The 27,705-nt window shown below is 45.9% G+C and overlaps 1 protein-coding gene across 1 annotated transcript; it reads left to right on the top strand.

Moving 5' to 3' along the window:
- Positions 1–1,197: 1,197 nt before the first annotated feature.
- Positions 1,198–18,860, top strand: LOC149333128 (lysosomal aspartic protease-like). Its single transcript, XM_089557651.1, has 8 exons — positions 1,198–1,301; positions 2,218–2,296; positions 4,471–4,588; positions 5,740–5,921; positions 9,162–9,418; positions 13,806–13,947; positions 15,221–15,319; positions 18,690–18,860. Exons 1-8 carry the CDS (start codon positions 1,198–1,200, stop codon positions 18,858–18,860), a joined length of 1,152 nt encoding a protein of 383 aa, XP_089413777.1.
- The last annotated feature ends 8,845 nt before the right edge of the window (positions 18,861–27,705 follow it).

The raw sequence follows: 27,705 nt of genomic DNA, 5'->3' as shown, positions 1-27,705 counted from the left end.
TGCCGTTCTTCCCACAGGTACTTGCCATCATTCTTTGCAGCCTAAAATTCAACGTAGCGCACGCATCCATATCTTGTCAGGCCGCTTCGAAGGTAGCCAGGGCTTCACTTTTCCTTCAAGTGGCTAACAGGAATAAACATGCTCACTTGAACGGCTGACCAAATAATCTCTGCCACGCCGGCGCCATTCCATTCGGCTAGCTCAGCGCAAATACATGTCAGGCAGGCTTGCTGCTGTCCTTGCCTGTTTTCTGTCACACTCTCGCTTTCTTTGCAACATGGCGCGGAGCTGGCTGGGCGAAGCTCCGAAGCCTGCTCAGCACCGCCGAGATAGCGCTTCGTGCTCTCTCGAAGCAGCCCTTCAAAAACCGTCCGGTTAGTGTCCCCAAGGTTGGGAGGCCCTGTACTGCCTGTGGAGTGAATAGCGTCGCTGGTATCGCCAGAGGTTTCATCAGCACAATGAAGGCCGTTATCATCGCGCTGATCACACTGTTCAGCGTTGCCACGGCCAGAATCAGGTGAGAATTATATTGAATCGTGTTGTACTAGAAATTAGTCGCGGCTAATATCTACCTGGTTCACCGACGTCGCCAGAGTTGGGCGAGTTCCCGTTGAGAACCTAATACTTGCGAGACATCAGCTTGAGAGAGAAAGAGGGAGAGAGAGAGAGATAAAGAGGAAAAGGGAAGGCAGGGATGTTAACCAGAAGGGAGTTGGGTTGGCTTCCGTGCGCAAAAAAGAGGGATGAGGGCACTGAGGGGGAAAATTCTCGTCAGAATAAGAAATTGCTTTGCAAATGTCCGCATCAAAAACCTTTACCAAGGTCAGATTAGGTAGAATCTTATTTTGAATTTGGGCAACATACTTACAGAACGTTTAGAACTACGACTGGAACGGTGCCATCTTGCATTTTATATTGTTACAAAATGCAGCCAGCATATAAAATGCAACTGTCCTGCCCTTCTGATCCTGGAACGAATAAAAATTACTGACCACTCAGCTGAAGCCTTAACAACATAGAGCTGCTGATCTCGATGACTATTAAAATGTATAGAAGCACTCCCTCTGCGTTTTTGTGTGTTTGGCAGTTGCGTACCAAAACGGTGTTTCATTCCTTTAAAAAGGAAAGGCTGTTAACTGGGGCTACTTTGCCCACGGGATGGTGGTGGTGGTGGGGAATATATTTATTCGTCAAGTTATGTGGGACGTCAGTCTGGGAGTGGAGCGCTCTGTTCAGGACCCCAAAGAACCTCATGGCAGCCGCAGCCCGGGTGACCAGGTGACGGTGATCAACAATGTCGGGCAACAGGAGGGCACACTCCCAGCCGGCTACATTCAGAACGGACAGCTGAGGGGCGGGCGGAATGAGCTAGCTGTACCACACAGTGAGAAATAGAGCTGCATGTTCCCCACATCACGGCCAATTGCCGCAGTAGCGGGTAAAGTAAAGGCGGTGGTAGCGCACGAGTGTAGGGTAGGTGCCGGTTTGCAGTTGGCGAAGGAAAAAGGACTCTTCGCGGAGGAGGCAAGGGTGAGCAATGGGGTATAAGTGAAAATGCTCTATAGTCTCGGACAAGACCTGCGGTATGGGTCGAAACAGAGTCCCGAGCCAGAGGTTGGGAAGGAGGGGGGGGGGGGGGGGGGCGAAGGGAAGTCAGCCCGCTAGGAAAGAGCGCGAGCACAGGCATGCGCCTGTTGATATCCCTCAAGAGTCATGTGACCCGGGGTGCAGTCCAGAGTGCAAGGCAAATCTCAAGGAGGCAGGTGACGGAGGAATCGCATAGAAGCGTGGTCTGCGGTAAGAACACGAAAGCGCCGGTAAGCTGAAGCGGAGTCGGATGCCTGCGGGCGCGCTCCAGCCGCAGCAAACTTGAAAATGGGTGACAAATTAGGTGAGGCAATGCGTTTTTTGCCCAAAATTTGAGGCTTCACAGGCGCTTTCCTAAGCTTACTGCTGCAGCATTATGTTTCCTATAATTGAAGAAAATCTTACATCGCGCATAGTGCCCTATTTATAGAATAAAGTTGGTTTGGTTGCAACTGTGCATCCGCACTACGAGGAGCTTGATAGAAGACAAGAGCAATCACACCCTTCGTGAAGGGGCGTACGTTTCCTCTCTAAAGAACCGCCAAGAATACACCTTTGTCTAGAGGCAAATTTTCGCTCCGCGCGAAAACTTGCTGCAGTGTCTACGGATTGCACTTTTGTTCACAACAGCATTCCGTTGAAGAAATTGGAGATAGAAAAGCACGCAAGTGAGGAAGAGTTTTCCACGGAGCCTCTCAACTACACTCAGGTAAGGTTAGCTCCTCCGGATGTACACGTTCCCTTTGCGTGCATCTGCGAGAAGGGTATAGTTTATTATCCTCTAATTACGAGGCGGCCGATTTATATTATTCGGAGTTCCACTGCCACTAGTTTATTATGTCCAGCGCTGCTAAGCGCTGAAAGTTCAGAAGTTTACCTTCACCCCTGAAGACCTATGAAACCCAAGTGTGGTAGTGAACGTTATTCATGCCCAGGCACCATACCAGGGGATTACAAACTTCTAAAAAGTTCCGCAACAATATTGGACATGGAACAATAACGCAGTTTAGGTGTTGGATGCTTTCTATTGGGGGGGAAAAAATTGCACACTACGTCGTTTCTCTGCATTAATAGAGAAGGTTGTGTACACAACAAGTAGTCTCATGCCGAAGTGCGGGCTTTCTTTGAAGTACACGTATGGTTGGCGGGTGCTAACGAAGACGTCACTCGAGTGCATCTGCGAAGTTCCGTAGCTGCGGTATGGTACGGTACTGTACCATCAGTTTACCGAACTGATAGAAAGTAATTATTTGCAAACATGCCTCAGCAAGCTGCGTTCTCTCCGGTGAAGTGTCACAATGCTAGCCAGCTTAACACTTCTACAAACTTAAGATAGCTCAGCCATAGAGCGCAACATAAGTGTCGTTGACGCAGAACATATATATCATTCTCAGCGGAAGCTAACACTGGTAAGCACTATCGCCGCTGCGGAAACCTATTCAGTACTCTAACTACCCTCAGCACGCACTGTGCCGACCATTGCAAGGGAAACCAGCCTGAGCTTCTGGACTCGGCGAGATCGACCAATGAACCCAATCTGGCATCCAACACTGAAAGGCCGTTGCATTCTTCCGATACCTATTCGAAACCGCGTCCCTCAGAGTATTGCGGCTGCAGTTTAAAACGACTTTCTTTTTGCATACTAACTGTCCACTCCTTTAACTGTTATGGAATAAAATTCCTCATAGCAACAAATTATCCTTGAAAAAAAATGATGCGGAGAGCAGCTATCTACAGCGCACATTCAGCCGATGCCAGTAACGAGAGCCGAATCTTAGACAACAAATCAGTTTACCCCTCCACTGCTACAGACAAAAAAAAAAACTTTGCCGGAACAAATGCGGGGTGAGGAGATAACGTACAGCGCTTGCGGGGTTATCTAATGGTTCGAACACGTAACCAACATTGATGCATACACGAAAACGTGTAGCACTGACTGCGTGTGAGAAGGAAAAAAAACTTTTTGATCTTCATAAAGGAAAAGTTCAACGCCATCAGATGGGATGATGGAAAACCTTTCATATACTCCCTAGAAGAAAGAATGCAACATTACACTCATCTATGCCTCATCGAGGCCAACTGCCGCCGGCTCTTCGCATTTAAAATAGCTGCTCTTTTTTCCGTGTGTGAATATTGTTGGCATTTGTGTCAGGGAGACGTTCAAAGGTATTAAATAACTTCAATAAGTTCTACAGGTCCATGCAGCCTGATAACGTGCCGCCTTTGGTGAGTAATCAGGCAACAGGGATTGCGTCTACATAGTATAATAGAGCCCTTACGGCACCGTAAAATTAAAAGGTCTCTGAAGGTGACGGGAATGGCTCTCTTACCCTAATGGGGTTTAGTAGTTATTGTGTTCTAGAAGCACTCCACTACACGGCTAAAAAAAAATAAACCTTGATATCTTATTAGTGTCGGCAAATGCAGCACATATAACGCCCCCGAAAAAAAGTTAGAGCTTGCTGCTGGCTTCTATGGGCATATATCTCGCGGTGCGTTTCCGCTATATGGACGTGTTGGAGGCACACATACCCGTGCGCCCGCCGCGGTGATGGCGCTCGGCTGCTCAGCCGAGATACGCGAGTTCGATCCCGCCGTGGCGGTCGAATTTCGATGAAGGCAAAATTCCATAGGTCCATGTACTGTGATATGTCAGTGCACGTTAAAGATCCCCAGGTGGTCGAAATTTCCGGAGCCCTTCACTACGACGTCCCTCATAGCCTGTGTCGCTTTGCGGCGTTAAACCCCCGTAAACCAAACCAAACGATACCGGTAGCCTTTTTCGTTAACAATGGCACAACTATGTTAAGGAAGCCAGAAAAACTTAATGTAGTTACAAAGCATGGCTAACCAACCATTCATTCCTATTCCCGGCCGTTGCAGCTCCAATACTACGGCATCATCACCATTGGCACGAGACCGCAGACCTTCAAAGTCATCTTCGATACCGCCTCGAACCTGACATGGGTGCCTTCAATTGGCTGCATCGTGGAGCTGTGTGGTGAGTCAGGCTTTTCTGCTGTACCCTAGACCTATCAGTGGTGCAGCCATTCCATGCTTTGGAGAGAAAGTACCCCAAAAGGTCCTTTCGTTTAATTCGTTGTCTATGAACCCTGTAAATCTATATAGGGGGTGTGGCAATGAAGCTTGACAAGACGCCACATTGAAGTTAGTGACGAAGGCCGTCCTGTTCGTCATTATTAGTGACGAAGGCCGTCCTGTTGTTCACCTATCATAAGTCAGCCGCGTAACATTTGCCATTTAAGACCGGAGGCTGTTTTTCAGCTGATATGAACAGAGTTCACAAGAAGTACTTATGCAACAGTTCAGAACGGTTATCACAAAGAAAATTAAAAGCTTTTTAGTTTGATGTTGACGCTGTCTCTACTACAGGCCCATTTAATTTTTTTTATTTTATCAAATTCCAGTTTCTCTATATTTCAGTAACCCTCGTGAACATCGCCAACTCCTGTTTAGGCGGTATATAACTGCAGTGTCTTTCAAATCCGACATGCCTGTCAGAAGCAATGCCAGCTGTGTACATCGCTTCACAGAAGCGCTTAAAAATAATAAAAAAAGATGTTTCTGAAGGAGGAAGCAGTTTTTTAATCAGGAATACTTCCTGGCCAGAGAACAGACGCCTATTGTCACATAAACGCAACAAATTTGTACTTTTCGTGCATAACACTCCGAAATCGCGCATACAAGAACCGCGCCCTTTTTGTTAAGCACCATTTTCTCTTATGATGTAGCACCGTATTAGGGCATATATATAGACCTGCACGAATTGCAACGGGCTATGACCGTTGCCGCTGGGCTTGGAAGCCACAGTTACTTCTTTTTGCACTCCTTGCGCAAGGGGTAATTATGAAGATGAATTTATTATTTGATGTGCTTCGCACTGGGGCTAGTAAGAACACGATAATATGCAAGACGTGCTACGCCTAGATTGAAAAGGTCAGAGTGACGATTGACAGAGCTGGAGATTTTGCATAACAGTTCGTGTTGTGAATTTCACCGTCTTTGACAACCTAAGCAGCGCACATCTTATACATTGCTATACTTGATATAGATCGCTGTAGCTGGCCTAATGATCCCCTTAAATGAACGCTCAGGAGATATATTTCACCCTTTCGCGTTCGTCCCATGCAGGCAACCGTACTCTGTACGACAATCGCCGCTCCTCGTCCTACATTCCCTACGGAATCTGGGTGAGTGACGACTACGTCGGAGGAGGAAGCATCCTTGGTACGGCTGCTCGCGAGACCATTAACATCGCCGGCATCTACATTAATAGGCAACTCTTTGTCGAGGCTACTGTCATCGACCCGCAGGTGCGGCCGTATTTCTATGTTCTATCAGGAAGGACGAAAATTACTCCTTTGTTCTCACTGCGCCAGCAGTCGGCGAAGCAATCGACTGTGATTCCAGTTACCACCCTGAAAAACTGCCGTGAAAGTTTGAAAAGACGCGGGGATTCATTAAAGGACGAAAACCTCTTTATTCTGAGTATCTTCACAATGGCGTGAAGTGGACTATCGCAGTAGGCGTTTTGCGACCTAATATTCATTATGTACCATTTACTCCTGTCTAAGCTAGCTTGGCCCCAATAATAGTGAATGAGGTTCGCTGGAGTAGAAGGTGCTGAGGTAACTTTGATAACCAGGGGCGTAGCTCAAGCATCCTCACTTAAAGGCCCCAAACATTATGTAAGGGTCCTTCAAGGAACTTGATTGATCTATTGGGGTTTAACGCCCAAAGCGACTTAGGCTATGAGGGACGCCGTAGTGAAGGGCTCCAAAAATTTCGACCGCCTGGGGTTCTTTTACGTGTACTGACATCGCACAGTACACGGGCCTATAGAATCTCGCCTCCATCGAAATTCGACCGCAGCGGCTGGGATCTAACCCGCGTCTTTCGGGTCAGCAGCCGAGTGCCATAACCACTGAGCCACCGCGGTGGCCTCAAGGAACCTTGAGTGCTAAAGCCGCGTAGAAGGAAGAAGTCAGGTGAGGTCGTGAAAGTGAGAAATTTTTGAAAGTAAAGTAGCCGTGGTAGCCTGAGGGTATGGCTAACCAGATGTCTTATCAGACGCGTTGTTCTACGAAAGCACTTCTAGACGCACTCCCCGGGTTTCAGCGGCGTCTGTTAGCGTATGTGTGTGAAGCTTCTCAGTAGCGAGTGTAACTGGTTTGCTGGGTCAGTGGACACCTCAGTCGCGCTGTGAGTAGGCGGTGGCGCCCACCTACACATTGATACAGTTATGCCCCTTTCGTTATCTCAGTACCAGCGGAAAGTTTAGACTCCGTCTATTTAAAGCACAGCAGAGGCGCATAACCGGCTCTCTCGGTGTGTGGACACCTAAATCGCGTTTTTATGTACGTGGCGGTAGTGTAGACATGCACGAAACCATTCTTTCAGACAATATTTCGTGCTTAGTAATTCTAAACCACCAGCCATTTGTATACTCCAATGCACATTAAAGGTTCACTGAAAACCACTTCATACACTTATTATCTTCAGTCTAAAAATTGACTCTCTTTCTAGCTACGTGGATGGCTTTTCACGGCAGAAGAATACGCATTTATCAACGATAAAACTGGTCTTACACATCTTATCTTCAGTCGTGTCAAACTCAAAATCGTTGCTTAAAAGGACGGCCGCTTGCCACCTTTTTGAAGTGAAAGGTGGTGTGTCATTGCCTCTGGTATCCGCGCTGGTAAATCGTTCTCGACGCAGGCATTTCAGTTGCAAAATCGGCAGGTGACGACGCCACCTGCATTTAATGTTTGCGCATTATAAAGTTTATAAAAGCTCAGTTTTCAGTGAGTGTCTTCTCTTTCTATTTAAAACGCAGTACGGTAACGATGCAGGACATCTATTTGTCCTGAGCGTCATATTAACTGCCGGATGACGATGGAAGTGATGAGAATAATGAAGCCTGGGAAAACGCACTCACTATTTGCAATCGATGGCTGCTGAGTTCCGTCGAACAATGTGTGACACAGAAATGGTTTCACATAGTTACCATTATTACGCTTGCTTACCTCTCCTCAGAAGCAAAACCATCAGCAGGCAGCGTAGACAACGTTTAGAGGTGCCAACATTGCCTCGAGAATAAAGCATCACCAGCAAATTTTTGACAACCACAAATGACTGCATATCGAATTGCATTGAGCGAGAACATCATGAGCTTTGTTCTTCAGGCCCGCGGGAAATAACGTGCTGGCGGCTGCTTCGACACAGATCAAACTCTGTCACATGTGAAGCGTTGTGTTTTCATATTCGGTTAAATTCTAATGCGCAGTTGTTCAGTGAGCGTCAGACCATAAACTTTACAGAACAAACACGTTTGACTAAATTTGGTGCGCCGCCACTTGAAAATAAAGCAACAGTTTCAAAGTGGTGGTCATGTAGGTTCAAATATCAAAATAATCATGCTGAGCTGAGTTTGGCTGCGTAATCGTTGCGTTGACTCAGCAATATCTCAAGTTTCTTTTTGGTGAAGTTCAAGCTTCTTTTTCTTACTCCTGCTTTTTATGTTACCTACGCGTTCAGCTTGAAAATGCCTAGCAACACGTTAATCTTCGGATTGTTGTTTATTTATAATTATTTTTAATTTGATGTCTGTTTGGTTGGATGCCTATTCTGCTTTTGTTACCTTTGGTTTCACAACACAAGGTTTTAAGCATAAGGGTTATTATTCTAAGCGTTGCTTTTTCCATTCCTATCAGCTTCTACGATGCTGCGGTGGCTCGAACCCGGCCGCGGTGATCGAATTTCGATGGAAGCGAAATTCTACAGGCCCATGTACTGTGCGATGGGAGTGCACGTTAAAGAACGCCAGGAGGCCGAAATTTCCGGAGCCCTTCACTACGGCGTCTCTCATAGCCTGAGTCACTTGTGGAGGTTCAACCCCATAAGCCAAACCTATTCTTCATAAATTAATGGCATGCGAAAGCCTGAGGGCGACGTCTTCGAACAGAGATCTAGCTGCGAGCTGTTGTCCTCATTGTATTTTTTCTCAACATGATCTCTTAGGTTGAAGTATGTTCGGCACCAAACGCCAACTCGATAGGTGCCATTATCACAATAGTTGACATTATTAGGCAGGTTAAATAAGGTTCTGGATTAAACTCACTGCCGCTGGGTTCCCACCAAACCTATTCTACACCTGCAGCCGCCAACCTATCTCTGTCCATTTCCCAATCTCCACTGTAATCTTCCGCGCCATTCACAGCTCCGTCTCTCCTCCGTCTTATTCTCTATATTGCAATGATATTCTATGTGTCGTACCACCAGTGTGATAATCTGCAGTAAAATTCATCTGTCTTCAAAAACAGCGTCGGTATATAAGAAACCCCCTCATGTAATACCCCTATTCAGGGGCATTTGAGGTGTACAATAAATAAATAAATAAATAAATAAATAAATAAATAAATAAATAAATAAATAAATAAATAAATAAATAAATAAATAAATAAATAAATAAATAAATAAATAAATAAATAAATAAATAAATAAATAAATAAATAAACCAAGCTCCTGTCCTGAAGCGCTGCAGCCATTTTCAGATCTACAACGGCGTCCCCTTCGACGGACACATCGGCCTGAACATCGAATCCCGCTCTCTGGCCGAGCGCTGGTCCATCTTCGAGAACCTCTTCTGGAAGGGCCGCCTCCCGGAGCCCAAGTTCGCCTTCTACCTGCACCCGACCATCAACGGCGCCGACGGAGAAATCGTGCTCGGCGGTGAGGACAAGTCTCACTACGAAGGAGAGCTCACGTACGTGCAGAGTGGCACTGACGAGTGGATCATCAAGTTACAGGGGTGAGTATGCGCAGTTACTTTGCCCGTATTTGAGGCATCGTTGACTTGTGAGACAGTCAAGAGAAACGTATATGAAATCTTTATCTTACCGGTACTCATTAATGGCGCAAAATATGGAAGCTAACTAAAAGGCTTTAACTTAAATTTCTCAGAGCAGCGAGGTATAGAAAAAATTGTGTGCAAGGTTGAGGGAGAGGAAGATAGCATGACGGAAACTAATTCTCACCGGAACAAAGGAGCGTTGGAAATGATTTTTTTTAGTAATTTGTGGTGTTCGTTAATGGCTGTGAACAAGAGTGGCGCTGGTGAACACTGTCACGGTTAGCTTACACGCAATGCATAAACACCCCCGAAAGCAGAAGACTGGATCGCCATAGCTGCAGCCCAGTTGGTAGAGCACCGGACGCGTAATTGTGAGGTCGTGTGTTCAGATCCAACGGCGGCATGTGGTTGTTTTTCTTCTTTCCAATCAATTACGGTTTAAAAAATGAGTACCCTATCATTGTCCCATTGATGAACACCACAAATGAAAAAATAATCCCCTATGCTCCATGGTTTTAGTGACTGTTGGCTTCCGTTATGTATATCGTAACAAACCGCTCTTTTTATGCGAAGCATATTGCTAGAGCTACCACTCACGCCGTCGCCGTGGGACCCCCACGTGACGCCGTGACGTCACACCACGTGACATCGGATGAGAGAGCCGGCCTCCACCTCGCGCCGTCGCCGTGGGACCCCTGGCTGTCACACCCGCGCATTCCCGCGCATTTCGAGCGCGCGTTCACACTCGGTGTAGGTGAAACGCTCGCTCCACCGGGCAGGCAGACGCGGCTTCCGTGGCAATCCAGGCGCTCACCCAACGCGCGTCTCGGGGTTAGTCGGCGTTCCGCTGTAGCCATGCCGTTGTCTTCCCCCACGACGAAGGCTTCTAGTGGTTGTATTAAAATGACCAAGTATTCAACCAAGCAAAGCCATGTATTACCAAGCCTAGCCACTAATATGCTTCGCATTCCCCAGGCTTAGCCAAGCTGAACCTCAGCAGTTTTTTCCTTCCTTCTCTGCTCAATAACTGCGTGCAGCGATTCTGGCGGTCTTGATACCATAGGAAGCATAAGAGGGTACTCGAACAGCCTCCGCCCTCACCGCTAGAAGACGTTCCACGTCACCTTAGCGGTGATACACGACGTGCTACTTCGTCACACACGTTAACTAGCGCTCATACACAGACATGGACAGAGAGAGGTGGAACAGGACGCACGCTCTACCACCTCCCTCTGTACGTGTCTGTGTATCTCTTTCCGACCCAGCGACCAGTACACTGGATATAAAAAAGCGCTAAAAAAAGCATGCAAAGCATAAATCAAAACCGAAACTCCTTCTACGGCTTCCGGAAGAGACGAGGAATATCTTGATCATGATAGCGTCTCCTTCGGCCGGATTTTCTTAGGAGGACAGGACAGAGTAGCTGCGTAATTCACGAGCATACCGCTGCGCGCGACATGCTCAAATAAATAATTTCTTTTAAAGTTTCATTTCATTGCACTTTAAATAAATTAATTCGTGCGAGTTAATTAACCTCGATTTGAAACAATGCAGTTAAAATTTTGCCCTAGTTACGAGTAGTTTTTTGCAATGCGATAATATTTTATGTCCAGTGTATGGTCGCCACGATTCAATTGGTGCGCATTGTTCTAATCCTTGCGCAAACGAGTTAGGTTAGCATTTCAATCATTTTTGCCGCCAAAATAACACAATTTCCGATGTCGTTGCAGAAACACCCTCAAGTGGACTTGTAGTGCAAGTCACGTATTTTTGAGCACCATTTGGTTGTTTTATTAGCAGAAAAGACTTTCACTAATGAGGAAACTCAGGAACTTTTCTTCGGAGACGAGTCAGATTTTGATGTCAATCCATACTCAGGCTACAAAGCGGAAAAATTCTATTTAGGGTGTGTGCTTCATAGGGAAGCAAGTAGCAAGAATTCTTCAGTGGAGATGAAAATGTGCTACTCTTGGTGCAACAAATAAATCCCAGTCCAGTATACTGGACATGGTTCTCCCTTGAAAATGATTGTACTTCCTGTCCTCATAATTTTTGGCATGTTTTTAATTGGTTCTTACCCGGAAAAAAACCACCAAAAATTTTTGTGCTCGCCCACGAAAAATTCCGGATGCAAAGGGGTAAAAGTGCTAGTTAGCATGTGGGATAACAATAACCAGGTAGCCCAACTAGCCTTAGCAGTACTACGTCCGCCTCTGTGGACGAGGGTGGCTCTGGTAAACACTCTCAAGGTGAGGTAAGTTACCCGTATTATATGAACAGCTACGAAAGCAGAAGACTGCACAGCCGTCGCCGTATCTCAGTTGGTAGAGAACCGGACGCGTAATTCGGAGGTCGTAGGTTCGCACCCCACCGGCGGCATGTGGTTGTTGTTTCTTCTCCTTTCTAATCAATTATCTTTAAAAATGACTTCCCTATTATGATCCTATTGATGAACACCACAAATTAGAGAGCGAAATCCCCCATGCTCCTTAGTTCCAGTGACTGCTGACGTCTGACATGTATAACGAGCCCCTCTTTTCCCTTTCCTTGTCTGCTCAGGTAAAGAGCATAGTGAGTCGCGGAACAAACGCCTGTTAATGACATCCTAGTACAAACCAAGAAAAAATGCGAATAGGCTGGGCATGAAATGTGAAGGCTGGGTGACTGATGGTTTTCAACGGTGACGTACTTGGTTCCAACAAAAGCAAGCGTAACAGGGGCGGCGGAAAGTTAGGTGGGTAAGGGGGGGGGGGGGGGGGGGAGGGGGTAAGCCTAGGAATTCTGCAGGTAGTGGTAGCGAGACCGTAGCTGACAGAACAACGGGTTAACTGGATTGATATGGCAGAGGCCTTTGTACTACAGTGGACACAAACAGGATAATGATTATGACGTGTTAGGCAGTACCTCAAAAGCCGCATTCATGCTCCGGGGCAGCATTCTTACTCGAGGCTCGTGTTTTATCCTACCGATTTGTGTAAAATGGTTAGCGCCTCGGTAGTCGGAATCTGTTGTGATAGAACATTTTTTATTCGGCTCAGTGCCAATGAGAATGCAGTCAGTTAGGCCTAGGCTACGTAAGCGATGTGGTAGCCTTTCAGTTCTGGTTACATGCCGGAGGTCGGCTTTGTGCAGAGGTGTGTTTTGTGGCCACTTTCGACGAAGCTGTCTCTACCAGTTCGGTCGGTGCTGGGAAGAATAAGAAGTCTGGCAGCCTTGCGTGTGTACGCACTTGTACTTAAGAGCAACCAGGTCATATGTAAAGGAGAGAATATCAATCCCCTTGACTTGTTCTACTGGTTTTACAATAAATCTGAGTTATGTTATTAAGCAAACAAGGGAAGGGGATTGAGGGGCTCGTTATAAATATGACAGAAGCCAACAGCCACAGAAACCAAGGGGCACAGAGGAATTTTTTTATTTATTTATTTATTTTGTGGTGTTGATCAATTTAGAATATTACTGAGTATGTTATCGCTTAAAGCTAATTTTATTAGAAAAGCAGAAGAAAAAACAACCACATGCCGCCGGTGGGATCCGAACCCACGAGTAACACTTAAAACCCGCCCTCTAAGATAAAATTTATATGCATTGTATATAACTAACATAATAACACCCACTAGGCCCCAAAGCAAGAATCTCAAGACCAATTAAGCTTTGCCTTCAGAGTGTTACGCGATAGCTTTAAGAGATTGATTTTCACATACGCTGAATTGGTTGTCTACGAATTTTACATTCTTAGATGGCTGAGAGCCCTTGCACAATTTATCCTCATATTATACAGAGCCCTCAAACAGAGTCCTCATACAATCGATGCGCCACTGCCCTACGATTGCAAATACTGCCAACAAGGGCGGTGTGAAACGCAGGTTGTTCTAACGAAAAGTTATCGCCACCTATCTTAATTTCGCTTCCACCTGCCACGGTGGGCATTTTTGCTCAGAATTCAGTTGACAGGCGCCACCTTCCATAGTGTGCAGGGTGCGCTAACGTCACAAGATGATTTAACGCATATTGCGGGTAGGCGCCTGTTTTTTTTTTTTTTTTTTGCTGACAATTCCGCCGCTGCAGACTACGATACCGGATTTCTTGCAGAACGAGTGCATTAATGCGGTCGGGTTAGAAATCGATAACTGATACTCTCAAAACTAATAACCAGTTGCACGTGAATTATGTATTCATTTTGAAAATGACGAGAGTCCTCGTGCTTAATATATATGGGAAACTCATTACGCTTGGCGATATGTTGTTCAAGGAAAATTTTGTCTCCCATAACCGCAATTACACTTTCACCGGGTCCCTATATGAGATGTTCATCTAATGCTTCTACTTTGTGCATTCTGCGCAGCATCAAGGTTGGCCATCGCTGGATCCAGACGGAGAACATCACCGCTAAGCCCGTCTCTTCGCTGCCGTTCATCTACGGACCTAAGAAGATGATCGACAAGATTCACAAGGCCATTAATGCTTCCAGGACCTCTCCAGTCGAGGTGAGGCTGCGCGCACCCCGAGGATTCTGAAAATTTACACTGATTAACGCAGATGATTGATGTGTTCTCGGTACGAGTGAATGTTTAGAAACAAATAAATTAAACATTTAAATAAAAAGTTATATCACTTCTAATGCAGCTAATACTAATACTACTACTACTAATTTTATTGAGGCGGGATGAAATACATTTTAACGATAACCAGGCATATCAAACTCCGGTAGTGCTTGAATCGCTGCGTGTATAGCTCAGAGCACATATTTGCGGGGCAAAATATATTCAGGTAAAAATATAAGCACGCAAAAATTGAAAGCCGTACGCCTGCACTAAGACAGATCGAAGTTATCCGCTCTCCAAATATGCTAGATCCTGCGCGCTCCTTCCAAGTTCACGGGGCAAGCATCTTTCCGGCTCAGTGAATCCTCTCACTGCCACGTGGCAATGAACTTCACCGGCTTCTGTTTTTCTCTGGAACCACGTTCACCACCAAATTTCATCGAACGTGTGGCGACAGAAAATGCTTTGTGGCTACCTCAAAGTCTTGCAGTTGATGAACAAGCATGAACTGCTCATACTTTCACAAAGCTTTTTAGGACTTTTTGACCCAAAAGTTCGGCAGAGATTTGATAACATCTTTTATTTTGTGAATGAACATGGTTTATTTTGTTATAGAAGAGCTTATAGCAGAGAAGCCAGTGATGTTCTTTTGTTATTAGCAGCGACAGCTTCAATTTTTAATAAAGATGGTTTATTTGGGTTTAGCGTCCCAAAGCGACCCAGGCTATGAGGGACGCCATAGTGAAGGGCTCCGGAAATTTTGACCACCTGGTTTTTTAACCTGCACTGACATCGCACAGTATACGGGCCTATAGAATTTCGCCTCCATCGAAATTCAACCTCCCCGGCTGGGATCCAACCCGCGTCTTTCGAGTCAGCAGCCTAGTGCCATAACCACTGAGCCTCCGCGGCGGATCAATTTCTAAGACTATGATACTATGTGTGTGTGCGCGTGTGCGTGTGTGCATGTGTGCGTGTGTGTGTGCGTGCGTGCGTGCGTGTGCGTGTGCGTGTGCGTGTGCGTGCGTGCGTGCGTGTGCGTGTGCGTGTGCGTGTGCGTGTGCGTGTGCGTGCGCGTGCGCGTGCGTGCGTGTGCGTGTGCGTGCGCGTGCGCGCTTATTCAGTTGCACGCTACGCAAATTTTTGCACTTTGCGTTCGTCCGGTTTGGACATGTGAAAATAATCATTTTAACGCAGCGTTTTCTGTCATTTCCAGTACACCGTGAAATGTAAAACCATCCCAATCCTCCCAAACATTAGCTTCAACATCGGTGGCAAGTTCTTCGACCTCCGTCCAAATGACTACATCGTGAAGGTAAGAAGCTCGCGTGGAACCTGATAGATGAGGTGCGGCGTCAATGGCAGTTTTATTGATACATGTTCATTATGATGTCTTTCGGTGCCATGCCTTAATCACTTATCAAGAAGCTTGTTTCGCTGAAAAGTATTTCTTGAGAAACCACGGGTTATTTTAGGGCATGAGGCAGAACGGTCAAAAATAGTGAGCAGCAACAATAAGATAAGATTGGTTGGTTGGTTGGTATAAGGGAAAATAAGAGCCTCCCGATTATTTCATGACGCTGCTACTATCGCAGTGCCAATCTGACAGTTTGCAATGCAGCAGGATTTGGCGATACGAATTGCGATATGTATCGCCCTTGCTTTCCTTACGCATCCGATACGTAGAATGCAGGAGCAATTTTGAAAGCCTAAATCCGCGTAAGTCGTGGCCCACCTATGGGTCACACTTAGATATTTTGGGGTGGGGTGTGGCCCACTACTGAGCCACAGGCTAAGCGAACTTCTTGGAACCACCAAAAGATGCCAACACCGACCTCGCATGTGTAGCTTTCGTGGGATTTGCAAAATCTGAGCTGTCGCAGGGCTTCGTCGCTTGATTTAGTATTTTTGCGGCACGGTATGAAGGCACTATCCGTTCCAGCGGTGACCCACGACGCAGTGAGCTTGTTAAGATGCGTGTTGAACACAACTGATGTTGGCGAGATAGCTTGCCGAAGTTCAATTTGCCCGTCTCTCAGCTTCTTTAGCTACTGCAAGAGGAATACAAAGAAATGGTCATTATATGATTGCGGTATCGTGGTGGATCCGACACGTCCGCAGTTTATGTGAAGACATCTCAACTGATTTGACTGATATTTCAATACAATCTCGAACCCAGGATAGAAATGCATCCTTTGAACACGAAGTACCACTCCGTTACCTTCTATGTGGAGCAAGTGTAAATTTAATTATTTTGGAAATATATTTCATCACTGTCGGGACACGCGCGTGCAACGGCTGTTCGTTATTCTGTTTTGGCTTGGTTTATGGGGGCTTAGCGTCCCAAAGCGACTCAGGATGTGAGGCACGCCGCAGTGAAGGGTTACAGAAATTTCGACCTCTTGGGGTTCTTTACCTAGTGAGGGCACTATATGATTCGATAACTAAGTCCAATTAAGCTCATTGTAGTTTTTGTAATTACCGAACAATATGCGGACAACAAACTAAGTCATTAGTAGTCAAGAGCTGCGGAAATTTTGATCACTTGGGGCCCTTTAACGTGCACCGACACCGTAGAGCACACGAGCCTCTATATTCGCGCCTCCAACGAAATTGGACCGCCGAGGCCGGGGTCGAACCCGTCTGTTTCGGGTGAGCAGCCGAACGCTATAACCACTCAGCCACCGTGTTTCCTAAAGATCCAAGAAGCCCAGCTCTCGGACAAATTCCCTAAAACATAACTTCACAGCCACTATCAACGAAAAATAATTCATTTTCGAGCTAACCTAAGTCAGCTTGCATAAGGATTTATTGCCTAGTCACCCCATACTTTGTTTTTGTTGTACTTCTCTTTCTCTTAGTCTTGTTTTACTTCAAATTTACGTCTTATTTTTTACTTCTTCATGCATCTGATCTTCTTGCATTGCTAAAGCCGCCAGTTATCCTTAATGACGTTTGTAAGTCCGTCCTGATACCCTCAAGTTCCTGTCAACTTCCTGTCAAGTTCTCTTGAAATTTCAATCACTCTTATTTTATTTTAAACGCGTTTTATAATCCATTAATTTGATATAAGTGATGCTCTCTTTGGCGGTTGCCTCCTTTTGAGGGAATTGCAGGAGCGAAATTTGGGCGAATGGGAATTTATGCAAAGTTTTAGTGAGCTTAAAAGCCCAAATTGTCTAACTTTTTCAAGCTGCTACAGATAAGTGCGGAAGGTTGTGCCTGAAATAACGGGTTTCGTGTTTAATTGAGAGAATTTTTACTGCGAAAGCAATACTGCTCACAGTTTGAGCCCTTCAGCGTAGCCCGGCGGTGGCCACGTTTGACCTTTAGCGTGATCTTAGACGTGACGTCTGTGGAAGAAAAGGGCCCTGGCTCGGCTCGTCAGCGTAGAGCGGCGGTAGACACGGCGGGCGGTGAGCCTCTCGCTTCTCCCACTAGAGGCGCTGCGATAAGAGTGACGCCACACTATCTGTGGAAGAGAAGGGCCCCAACTCGTGCCGTCAGCGTAGAGCGGCGGTAGACACGGCGGGCGGTGAGCCTCTCGCTTCTCCCACTAGAGGCGCTGCGATAAGAGTGACGTCACACTATCTGTGGAAGAGAAGGGCCCCAACTCGTGCCGTCGGCGGAGAGCGGCGGTAGACACGGCGGGCGGTGAGCCTCTCGCTTCTCCCACTAGAGGCGCTGCGATAAGAGTGACGCCACACTATCTGTGGAAGAGAAGGGCCCCAACTCGTGCCGTCAGCGTAGAGCGGCGGTAGACACGGCGGGCGGTGAGCCTCTCGCTTCTCCCACTAGAGGCGCTGCGATAAGAGTGACGTCACACTATCTGTGGAAGAGAAGGGCCCCAACTCGTGCCGTCAGCGTAGAGCGGCGGTAGACACGGCGGGCGGTGAGCCTCTCGCTTCTCCCACTAGAGGCGCTGCGATAAGAGTGACGTCACACCATCTGTGGAAGAGAAGGGCCCCAACTCGTGCCGTCGGCGGAGAGCGGCGGTAGACAAGGCGGGCGGTGAGCCTCTCGCTTCTCCCGCTAGGAGTGCTGCGGTCGGAGTGACATCATACCAGTTGTATAAACAGAGCTCCAGCTCGTGCCATCGGCGCAAGGGAGGAGGTGGGGACGAAGCATGGCTACGGTCGTTTATCTGTTTTTTTTAGCCAGCGTCCGATTCGGCGGATGTGGGTGTTGCTGCGACGCGCGCCTTTTATCTTTTTCTCTTTCCTCTGATCTTTTAACGCTCCTATATCTGCACGTGGCAGCGGTGGTGGCTGGGCTCGAGCCAGTTGGCAGGCCCGTTCAATTTCATTTTCATTCTTCTCTCCGTCGCAACAACAACAACGTCGGCGAGGAGCGACGGTAGACACGACGGATGCCGGCTGAAGAAACGGATGAAGTTTCCGGGCTTAATCAAGCTGAGCCTCTGCCAATTTTTTGTGAATGAATTGAACATCATTAATTCATATCACTCCTCGAGCTTTTGATCACGTCTTGCGGTCAAACATGCTTTTATTCTTTGCCTCCACTATCGCACTCAAAATAAACTCAGATTGCACAGGCGTGAGGTGTCTGACCACCACACGCATAACTTGTGAACTGCTCTGGGGCTTTTTTTGTCTTCTTGCTCATTTTTCAACGCCGCCTATCGCTAAAGCAGACGGTTCGTTCCCCCTCCCTCTCCCCTCTAGGTGAACTCCACCTGCTACACCGGTTTCATTGTGGACACGGAACACCAGATTCCTGGTGGTTCCACATGGCTCCTTGGCCAGAACTTCCTGCGCCGTGTCTACACCATCTTCCAGACTGGCCTCTATCCCTGGGAGAAGCGTCTTGCGTTTGCCTACACCCGCATCAACTAGTGCTAAAGAAAGTGAACCCAAGGCTAGCAAGCAGACCCTCACCCCGAGAGCATTCTTTCTTAAGCCATCCCTTTCAATGAAGTCTGCAGCATCAGCTTCAAAAATTCTTTGAATAAAAAAAGGACATGCAGTAATATCAATTGCCGCACGTAGGTACAAACTGTTTTTTCAGTGCAGGTAGTCATGTCTATAAAGTAGGATAAGACTCAAGAACGAAGCAGGTGTTTCGTGTCGAAGGACCCCCTTCCGACTAATGACGTCGACTGATTCTCACGACCCTTCTAGCGTGACAATGCAGGAAGCGGCCCGAAATTGCAGAACGGGGGGGGGGAGGTCTCTCTGCTACCACAGAGGGAGGGGATTATCTCCTTTCATCTGCCACTCCCGGCAGCGTCACGCTAACAGGTTCATCAGAATCGGCAGACGCATTGGCTGGAACAGGGTCCTTTAAGGGGAAAGCCGCTTCAGTATTGAGTTGCATCTTAATATAGTGTGCCGCATTGATAGTGTTGTAAAGTATGCAGTTTCCGGGACGGCTTAGCCACTCATTTGTAGACACAAACTTTGAGAAAGAGAACCTTGGTCGACTTTAACAATTTTAAGTTTAAAAAAGAGTCGCGTTCAATTATTGACAACGTTTCTGAGGTATCCCTGCGTCCTCTAAGATGTGTAAACAAATAGTGTCTGATATAACAAAGACTTGAAGAAAGTGCTGAAGGAAGGAGATACCATAGTAACAATTATGTCATAAAGAACCTGTTCCTAAGAAGTCGAAACACAGAAAGTTAGATAGGAAAACTTTTAAGGTTTAACAGAAAGAGCGCAGCTAGAGGGCTACCCGCCTAGACGACGGCCGAAAAGTCTTGGCTACCGGCAGCGGCTTTGGCCAGTGGGACGAGTCGTAGATAAGTGTCCGGGTCGGAGCTCTGTAGTAAGGCCTCCCATTGGTCTTTAGACTTTATATGACGTCCCTTCCGGGGGCATGAGGACCCTTTCATAGTATGTGGGTCCAAGGTGGCCCTAAGTTCGCAGTTTGCGCATTTTTCTGAAAACTTCCCGGGGTACATAAGACTCCAGGGGCCGGGCTTTAAATCCTCTACGTTTGTAACCGGCGCCGGCTGATGGCTCGGCATCTGGTTAAGGATCTATCCGCTAGAGGAAGTCTAGCTCTTTGAAAACGGTAGTGCTGTGCAATTTCTCTGTATTCCACCAAGCGTTCCCCGTCTGTGAAGACCACCTCGCTCGGGTCAGCCTGGAAAGAAAAGCCACGGATGAACTCGTGGGCCGTATTATTATCTCGCACGGCTGCACGTGCTGGTAGCCAGACTAGGGTAATTTTTAGTCCACTACATGACTGCACAGAATTGCATTCTTCATTGGGAGACCTGACCCTTGTTGAAACTCAGTATGAAAACTTTGAAGTCGCTGATGATATGCCTCGCTTGTGTGCCTACACAAGTGCACTGGCAGCTTCCTCTGCGGTCTCTGGGCAACCCGACAGTATAGAGGCACTTATTTTTAGGAGTTGTTTATTTCTGACGACCGCGAGGGTCATCGTGTTCTTACCAAACTCAACAGCATCCACATAGACCACATCCTCGTCTTTGTAGGAGCGGAAGGGTTTTTCAAGCGCTTCTGCTAGTTTGGCACGGCGCACGGAGTGATGAACACGAAGCGTATTCCTGCGTAGTGGTGGTGCAAACATACTGTTCTGAACTTCTTCGAGCATACCGACTTTGGCGGTTGTTCTGTTGCCTCGACTCAGGCGGAGTTTGTCTAGAATGACCCTGCCATTTGTGGTCCCGGCTAAGCATTCGATTTGGGGCGTTCTTACTGCTTCCGTAATTTCTTCCAGGGCATTGTGCATGCCAAGCTCTAGGAGGCGGTGAGTGGAAGTAAGGATGGGCAATACTAGACCTTGCTTCGTGCACTGCCTGATGACTCCATTTATCTCGTTCATTTCTGCCATTTTAACATCGAGGAAGGGGGCAGCACACTCGGTACGGCTAATTACGGAGGCCTGTACCTGCCTCGGGAGATTTTGCTCTTTTATGCAGTGTCTGCTGTTGACAATCCGCTGCATTACGCGCATCGTTTAATGTGCGCAGCTCTCCGTCCTAGTTATTGCGTCACCGTTATACCCGTTGCTCTTCATAATCATACCTAGAATTCTGATTTTTTTCAACCAGAGGGATCTCCGCCCCTTGCGCTTGTAATCTGATGTTAGAGATGGTTCTAGAGTTTCTCTGGTTCAGAGGTCAGTAAAAAAGAAGTTCGGGCTTCTCCGGCGAGCATTGCAAGCCCCTTTTGTTGACACAGTTTTCGACCTCATTTATGACCCTCTGTAGAGTACTTCCGATGTGCGGGTCGCTTGCACGGGCCATCCTCGTGGGGATGTCGTCCGCATACATGCAGAAGTTCGAAGTTATCCATTCCCTCCAGCCTCACAGCCGTATCATGGACACATGGAAAAGAAGAGGGAAAATATCAAACCCTGCGGGGTGCCTATGCTGCCCAAGTGTGTCTTCCAAAACTGGATGCGGGCTATTCTGCCCGAGAGGAAATTTGCATTGTAGTTGTATGTGCGTTCCTCAACGCTTAAGAGAAAGTCAGAAAGTGCTTGATGTAAGCGCATAGAAATTATCACTGGCGATAGAGAACGAAAGAGAATGCGGTTTTTTCTGCGGTAGTCGTTTCTAAGTGCCTGCTTATACTCATTGCCGAAGGAACAAACAAACGCATCAAACTGCGCATGCGACAAAAAAAGGACACCTATTCCTTTTCGGTGTTAAGCATCGCTCCACCTTCAAAGCAAAGGCGGACTGCAAAGAACAAGAAACAAGAGATATCAGAGACATCAACAGAGCTAGCCTCTCGAACGCAAAAATATCAATTAAGCGCAAGACTGCGCAGATGTGCCAGGTCAAGAAAAAACGTATGCATCTAACATTTGTTTCTAAAGTGCGGAATTAAATTACACCTTACTCTGGGCAAACGGGAGTACACGACGCCTATAAGAGTGATCACATGTCATATTTTTCTCTGAGAAGCGCCTTGTGACGCTCTCTAAAAGGCAGCGCACACACACAGGGGATATAGCATTGTTGGGTTACAAAAAAAAAATAATTAATTGATTTTGCCCACGACGTTTAAACTCTTACATTAGCTCCATAGCTCCTCAGAATGGAAACTGAAAGAGAACACATCCCCTAAGACATATGTTTAACGGCTAACTTGTTGTTAATTGTTCCTTTTGGAAATGAGGAAATAGGAAAAAGTACGTTACTAAGAAGGCGATTTGAACCGCTATCGAATGCGTTCAAAATGCAGCTCTGATTCATTATGCGTGGGGACGAATGTAAAGGAGCGGATTTTAATAGTGGTTATATGCGTTCTCACGAACATTCTCCTATTTTTCGATGGATCGTGCTGCTGGGCTTTTTGTACAGATTAGAAGGCGTGATGGGGGTACCCGCAGCTAGATATATATAGAGTTAATGCGATTTATTAGTGCTGCAGCCTCAGTGTGGGTATGTGTCAAAGTGGAGACAGCTAGAAAGAAAATAATTGATTGATTGAATAAGTGCTTGAATGGTTGGCTCTATTTGTTGACTGATTTGAATGCGTTCTTAAACAGATATAGACCGTAAAACGACAGATATAAAACGACAGATATAGACCGTAAAAAAATTATTAGCCTGAACGGAAAAACAGCAGGAAAAATAACTAATGCTGCAAAAACAAAGAAGTAATCTAATGTAAAACTTCCAATTTCAGTTTCGCGAGTTGCGCAGGGGACTACAACTTCGCCGGTGCCATAGCAACGGTGTTATATCGAACCATCATTTTCGCTCTAGCTTATTCAGGAGTGAAAAGAAATTCTGATGAAATAAATTGTTATTTTTTTATTTTTTCACATATATTGAGTTTCCAAAGTTGTCGCGTACCTTAAGACATGATAAGGGTGTTTAAGAGTGCTGTAAGTTGTCTGTGCATGCGTTAATGAGCCACAGCGGGGCCATTCGCAACTGATGCGAGCTCCTCTGCGAGGAAGGAGATAAGTTAATTTGGCATTTTCATGTAGGGGACTGTGTGGAACATTCCCGGAGGTATATTTCCAAACAATACTCAGTGCGGGCGGGAGTAGGAAATGCCTAAAATGATAATAAAGTGACACGATTTCTGCTTAAAAGCGTCTCAGAATGTGCCCTCCCTTATAAAAATGGTTTATAGACAGTATATAGACTTCTTATTAACTCTATTGAATTCGTATAGAATTGCTTTTTGTCTATTCATAGTCTATAGACTGTCTATAGACAAAAGTCTACTAAAAGTCTTTGGCCATAAATCTATAGATTTTCGTTAGACTGTCTATGGAGCTTGTATTGCCTATAGACTCTTTTCTAGGAGTAGTCTGTAGACAGTCTATAGAATTTATATACAGAAGGCTACGGACACTCTATACACTGCCTAAACCTTTTTTGTAAGGTCTAAGCGGTAATGCACTCCCAAGGGACGTAGCAAACGATTTGCGTGTTCGTAAATGTTGGTTGCAAAAAAAAATGAGATATAATTGATCTCGAGCGTTACGTATAAAATGTGGTTTTGGCTTCAAAGAGCCTCAGAGCGTGACGTCAAATGTGTCACATCCACAAGGGAAATTATTAACCACTTGCTTGCTGCTAATTGTTGCTCCGGAAAATAAAATAGACGGGAAAAGTTTGCTTGTAGGAAAGCCGTTTCAAGCCCTGTCGAATGTGTTCGAAAATGCAGCGCTATACTACTGCGCCTTGGAAGCAGCGTAAACAAGCAGTCTTAACTGCAGTGTTACCCATTATAAAAATAATATTTCTATTGCAAGATAGGTTTCACTGCAGAGCCATCTGAAGCGGGTAGGAGACGTAATGTCGCTACTCGCAGTTAGATATGTAAAGTTAACGCTATTTGTTTGTACTACAGCCTCAGTGTGTGTTCGCGTAGGCGAACCCACAAAAAAAAAAACACTCCGAGACTGAAATACGTTCTTTATTCGCTTGATGTACATTTTGGTCGAAGCATCAGTAAGAGCGTGAGCCCCCCCGTTGTAACGTCGGCCTGGCGAATGCCGACCCGACTAGTTATCTTCACATCGACAAGCGGCCAAAGTTAGACACATTAGCTAACAACTGTCAGTTCATCTGGGGCGGGAGGTGAACGAAAGTGATTGAGGCGTCACATCATTAGTACGTGAAGCACACCTCCGTGTTCTTGGTTTTAGCAAGATGTGTTGCTGTCCTTGTCTTAGACCACAGCCCTGTTAAAAAATTGCTGCTGCAGCGGTAAAACATTCGCGATCTGTTCCGTGTGACAACTGGACAACCTTACATCCAGAACGCATGCGTGCTGCGCCACGGCTAGTTGTCACGCTTACACACTGAGCGTTGGCAGCCCACGGCTCAGCGAAGCTGCCCACTGAAGCTACCGAAGGAGATACACATAAACTGTGGCCAGAGAGATATATCGGCTCAGCAGGCATTCTGCTCGTGTTGGCTCTTTTTCAGTCTATTTGGCGGGTCGTGCATGAAGCGTCCGCAGCGGAAGATATTAACTTCAGCGCCAACCTCTTTTCAAAAACCTCGCCGCTCAGTTGTTGGGATACGAGAGAATAAAAAAACGAGCAGCGAACTGCAGCGCCATCTAGGTTTGCTGCAGGTAACCTGAGTGTGTGTGAGTGCGCCTTCAGCCAGGTAGATGTACAGCGGTAGCGTTACTTGCATTGAAGCCCACACGTTCGAAATATGGCGGCTTGTGGTGGGGAAAGAGCGCCATCTTCGAAGTAACTGCATGACTAAGGAATTATGTATTAACTAAGCTACAAAGACTGAATTCATATTATACGTGTCGGTTGTCGCGAAAAGGAAAGTGCTGAATGCCGACCGCCTTTTTGGATAGTAGGCACGCGTTGAGCCTTCTTACCTAGTCCTCACCTCCTGTGTCGCGTTGAATTTCGTGATGATAGATTCTCAACAAGCTCAGCTATTTCTCTTTAAGTCATGAAAACCACCGTTCAAAGAGGTTGAATGCAAGTATGGGAGCTAATTTGGAGCACACGGAAGCTGTCGGCTGATACATAATTACTATGTAGGTCCAGTCTTGCTCGCATTAAAAGGAACTTGTTATTGTTATTAAAGCTGACAATTGTTTATTTGAAAACCATAACCCAAAGCATAAACTGAGAATAGTGACGCAAAAAGGGGTAGCTGAAGTAGGCCGCAGGAAAAGCTTTAAAATCCACAATTGACGAGCAAGATAAACTGCTTGCCTGCAGTGCATATACAGCCTAACAGTGCTGTAAAAATGCTGTGCTTTCCTGCTGGAATTAGCCTTGCTTTTTAAGTGATATGGATAACAGAAATAACCGATGAAATCCTCCCTAGCTTTAATTGTACTGCAAGTGTCACCTTCATGAAACACACACACTTAACCTTCCACCTTCAGCCTCCCGTCGGAAATTTTCATGGTTATGTTTATTTCATCAAATGTTTTACAATTGGTCCAATCGACGCGATGAAATCATATCTCGTCCGTCTTTTACCCCCCCCCCCCCCCCACGGCTGACTCGCGCTTACAAAGTCGGCATAAAATGATACGAAACCAAAGCTTGTTCATAGCCGTTCATTCCCCGTACAACAGCAGACTGGAACCACCTTCCTGGATCGACAGCGAACATTTAAGACAACCTGAGCTTTTTATAGTTTAGCCAAAGTTGTCTACTAATGCGCACAACATATGTACTTATTATTCTAAGTTGCCTTTGTTTACCTTCGTTTGTTTTCTTATCTTTGCGTCAACAACTTATGCTTATTTCTTGGTGCTTGCATGTTGAATTATTTTGTTCTCTTTGTATCACTTATATCCACTGCCTTTTGAAATGCCTTTGGACCTGAGGGTATCAGTAATAAAAGAGAAATAATAAATAAAAATAAAAGCCGCGCGCACCTGACGAGGCATACAATCAAACGCTCACAGAATTAGGAAGCAAGAGAAGGTACGGCAAAATGAATAGATTGAATAGACAGCTTTTTGCAGCCTCGCAATAAGCGTTTTTGATGCACCTTTTGGGTCGTATACCTCATTGTTACAAGTCCGTTATGTTGTTTCGTGCTGCTTTAGTCGGACAAAGCTGTTGCTAATATTAAAAGCTGGCTTCAAATGATGTAGTGCACTGCGTTACATTTTTTTAGGCAGTGGTTGCTGGGCCTCTGATAAATAAATTCGTAAGTTTCCGCCTCACTAGCATGACGTGCATATTATACTTTTTGAATGCGAATGAACAGGTACCAAATCGCCCAACAAGACTTTCTCCTATAGTATACTCTTTCAAGTTGCCTGTCCAAAGTCTTCCTGTACCTCAAGCGCACGGTCTATTCTATACGACAGCACTGTAATCTACAAAACCACCGCTATTTTTAGTTGCCGATATTTCTGACTCGTGTTTGTTTAAAACAGCCGCTAAACACAGAGTGTTTGATTAATCTGCCATGTTAGCTTATGCTATCTTTATCTTGTACAAGCTTACGAGTTTGTTTGCTGAATTACTATTTGTTTTTGTTTTGCTACGTTATGACTATTTTTCTATTGCTTATTCCTCTCCCTTCAGTGACGCCCCCTGAGGCGTTGAAGGTATTGTAATAAATAAATACTCTTTTGTTAACAACGCTTATCATCTGGCCAACACAACTGCTTGGTAGAGGTGACTATCCGCCAATCACTTAAGCAAAATGCTCCAGACAAGTTTCGCGCCTGATTGTGCCCGGTGCTTACCCCGTCTGATGAAAAAACGCATTCCCTGAGAAGACAATTTATACATCATGCACTTGTTATGAAGGGCTTCCCTTGAAGTTAACCATCCGTTATTTCCTAATCAGCCCTTTCCCCAATCTTCTTGCATTCTGGAAACTCTTGAAATCGAAGATGTGTAATTGCAACATGCCGCTCTTGTGATTAACCACGACAAAGACTAGAAGGCAGCTCCAGGCCTAAATAGAGTTCGTAGAGAGAGCTCATCCAGTACCATTTGCCCTAGTTCACTACGGCTTGAGATGTCTAGTGTTTCAAGGCCCCACTTCTTCAGTGACCTAATATTCCGTTCCTTTTTTTTTTACCAGGGCTAGACGGTGACGCTTTACTCTAAACGCCACCGCAGAAATGTCAGAAGGTGGCAAAAGAAAAGAGTACTATTTGGGGCACCAGTAATGGGAATCACTAACGGCTGGTGAAAAACAGCACTCAGACTGACGGCTACAATTTCCTTCCTAAGCTACCGATCAATGCTTCCGGCAGCATTGTCTGGGACTGTATTTTATCCTTAAATAATTATGATTGCTTTACCTTAGTATTTATAATATAACCTAGCATTTTTGTTTGTAACAACCAGAGCCGTTCCGCGAAACAAATTAGATTCAGCCATATTAGCTGTCATAGTGCATTACATTTACTGGTTTTCCACTCTGTCGCTTTTTACTCTCTTTTTGGAACGCCAGGCCCACACTTTCAGCCCGTCTGGCGAGTGGGATGTATCACTACGAATTTTACCTCATTGTGTCAGCAAACGAGAACAGCAAGATCTTCACTAACCAAGTCTAGATCAATTTCAGTTTTTTTTTTATCTATTCCACGATAAAGAGCGCACAGAAGCCTGAGTCTATGTCGAGACGTTTGACTGGCTTCCTCTAATTTGGAAACACCTGTTTCTTTTGTCGGTGACGAATCCCTCTCAGGGAAATTGATTGGTTTCGAAATTGTATTCATTACTTTTCTCTACACATCAGTCTCCGTGTGCCTAGTTTCAGCAGCGTTCTTGCCC

Source organism: Amblyomma mixtum, chromosome 8, assembly GCF_055824585.1.
Source record: "Amblyomma mixtum isolate Tamu chromosome 8, ASM5582458v1, whole genome shotgun sequence".
NCBI classification, from domain to species: Eukaryota; Metazoa; Arthropoda; class Arachnida; order Ixodida; family Ixodidae; genus Amblyomma; species Amblyomma mixtum.
The sequence above is the reverse complement of the archived record's forward strand: the minus strand, read 5'-3'. Positions and strand labels throughout refer to the sequence as shown.

Excerpts from the sequence above, each read along its gene's own strand:
- LOC149333128 (XM_089557651.1), top strand. The coding sequence starts at position 1,198 with ATGTGGGACGTCAGTCTGGGAGTGGAGCGCTCTGTTCAGGACCCCAAA. Across the intron at positions 2,297-4,470 it reads AGCCTCTCAACTACACTCAG|CTCCAATACTACGGCATCAT; the intron begins GTAAGGTTAGCT and ends CGGCCGTTGCAG. Across the intron at positions 4,589-5,739 it reads CTGCATCGTGGAGCTGTGTG|GCAACCGTACTCTGTACGAC; the intron begins GTGAGTCAGGCT and ends CGTCCCATGCAG.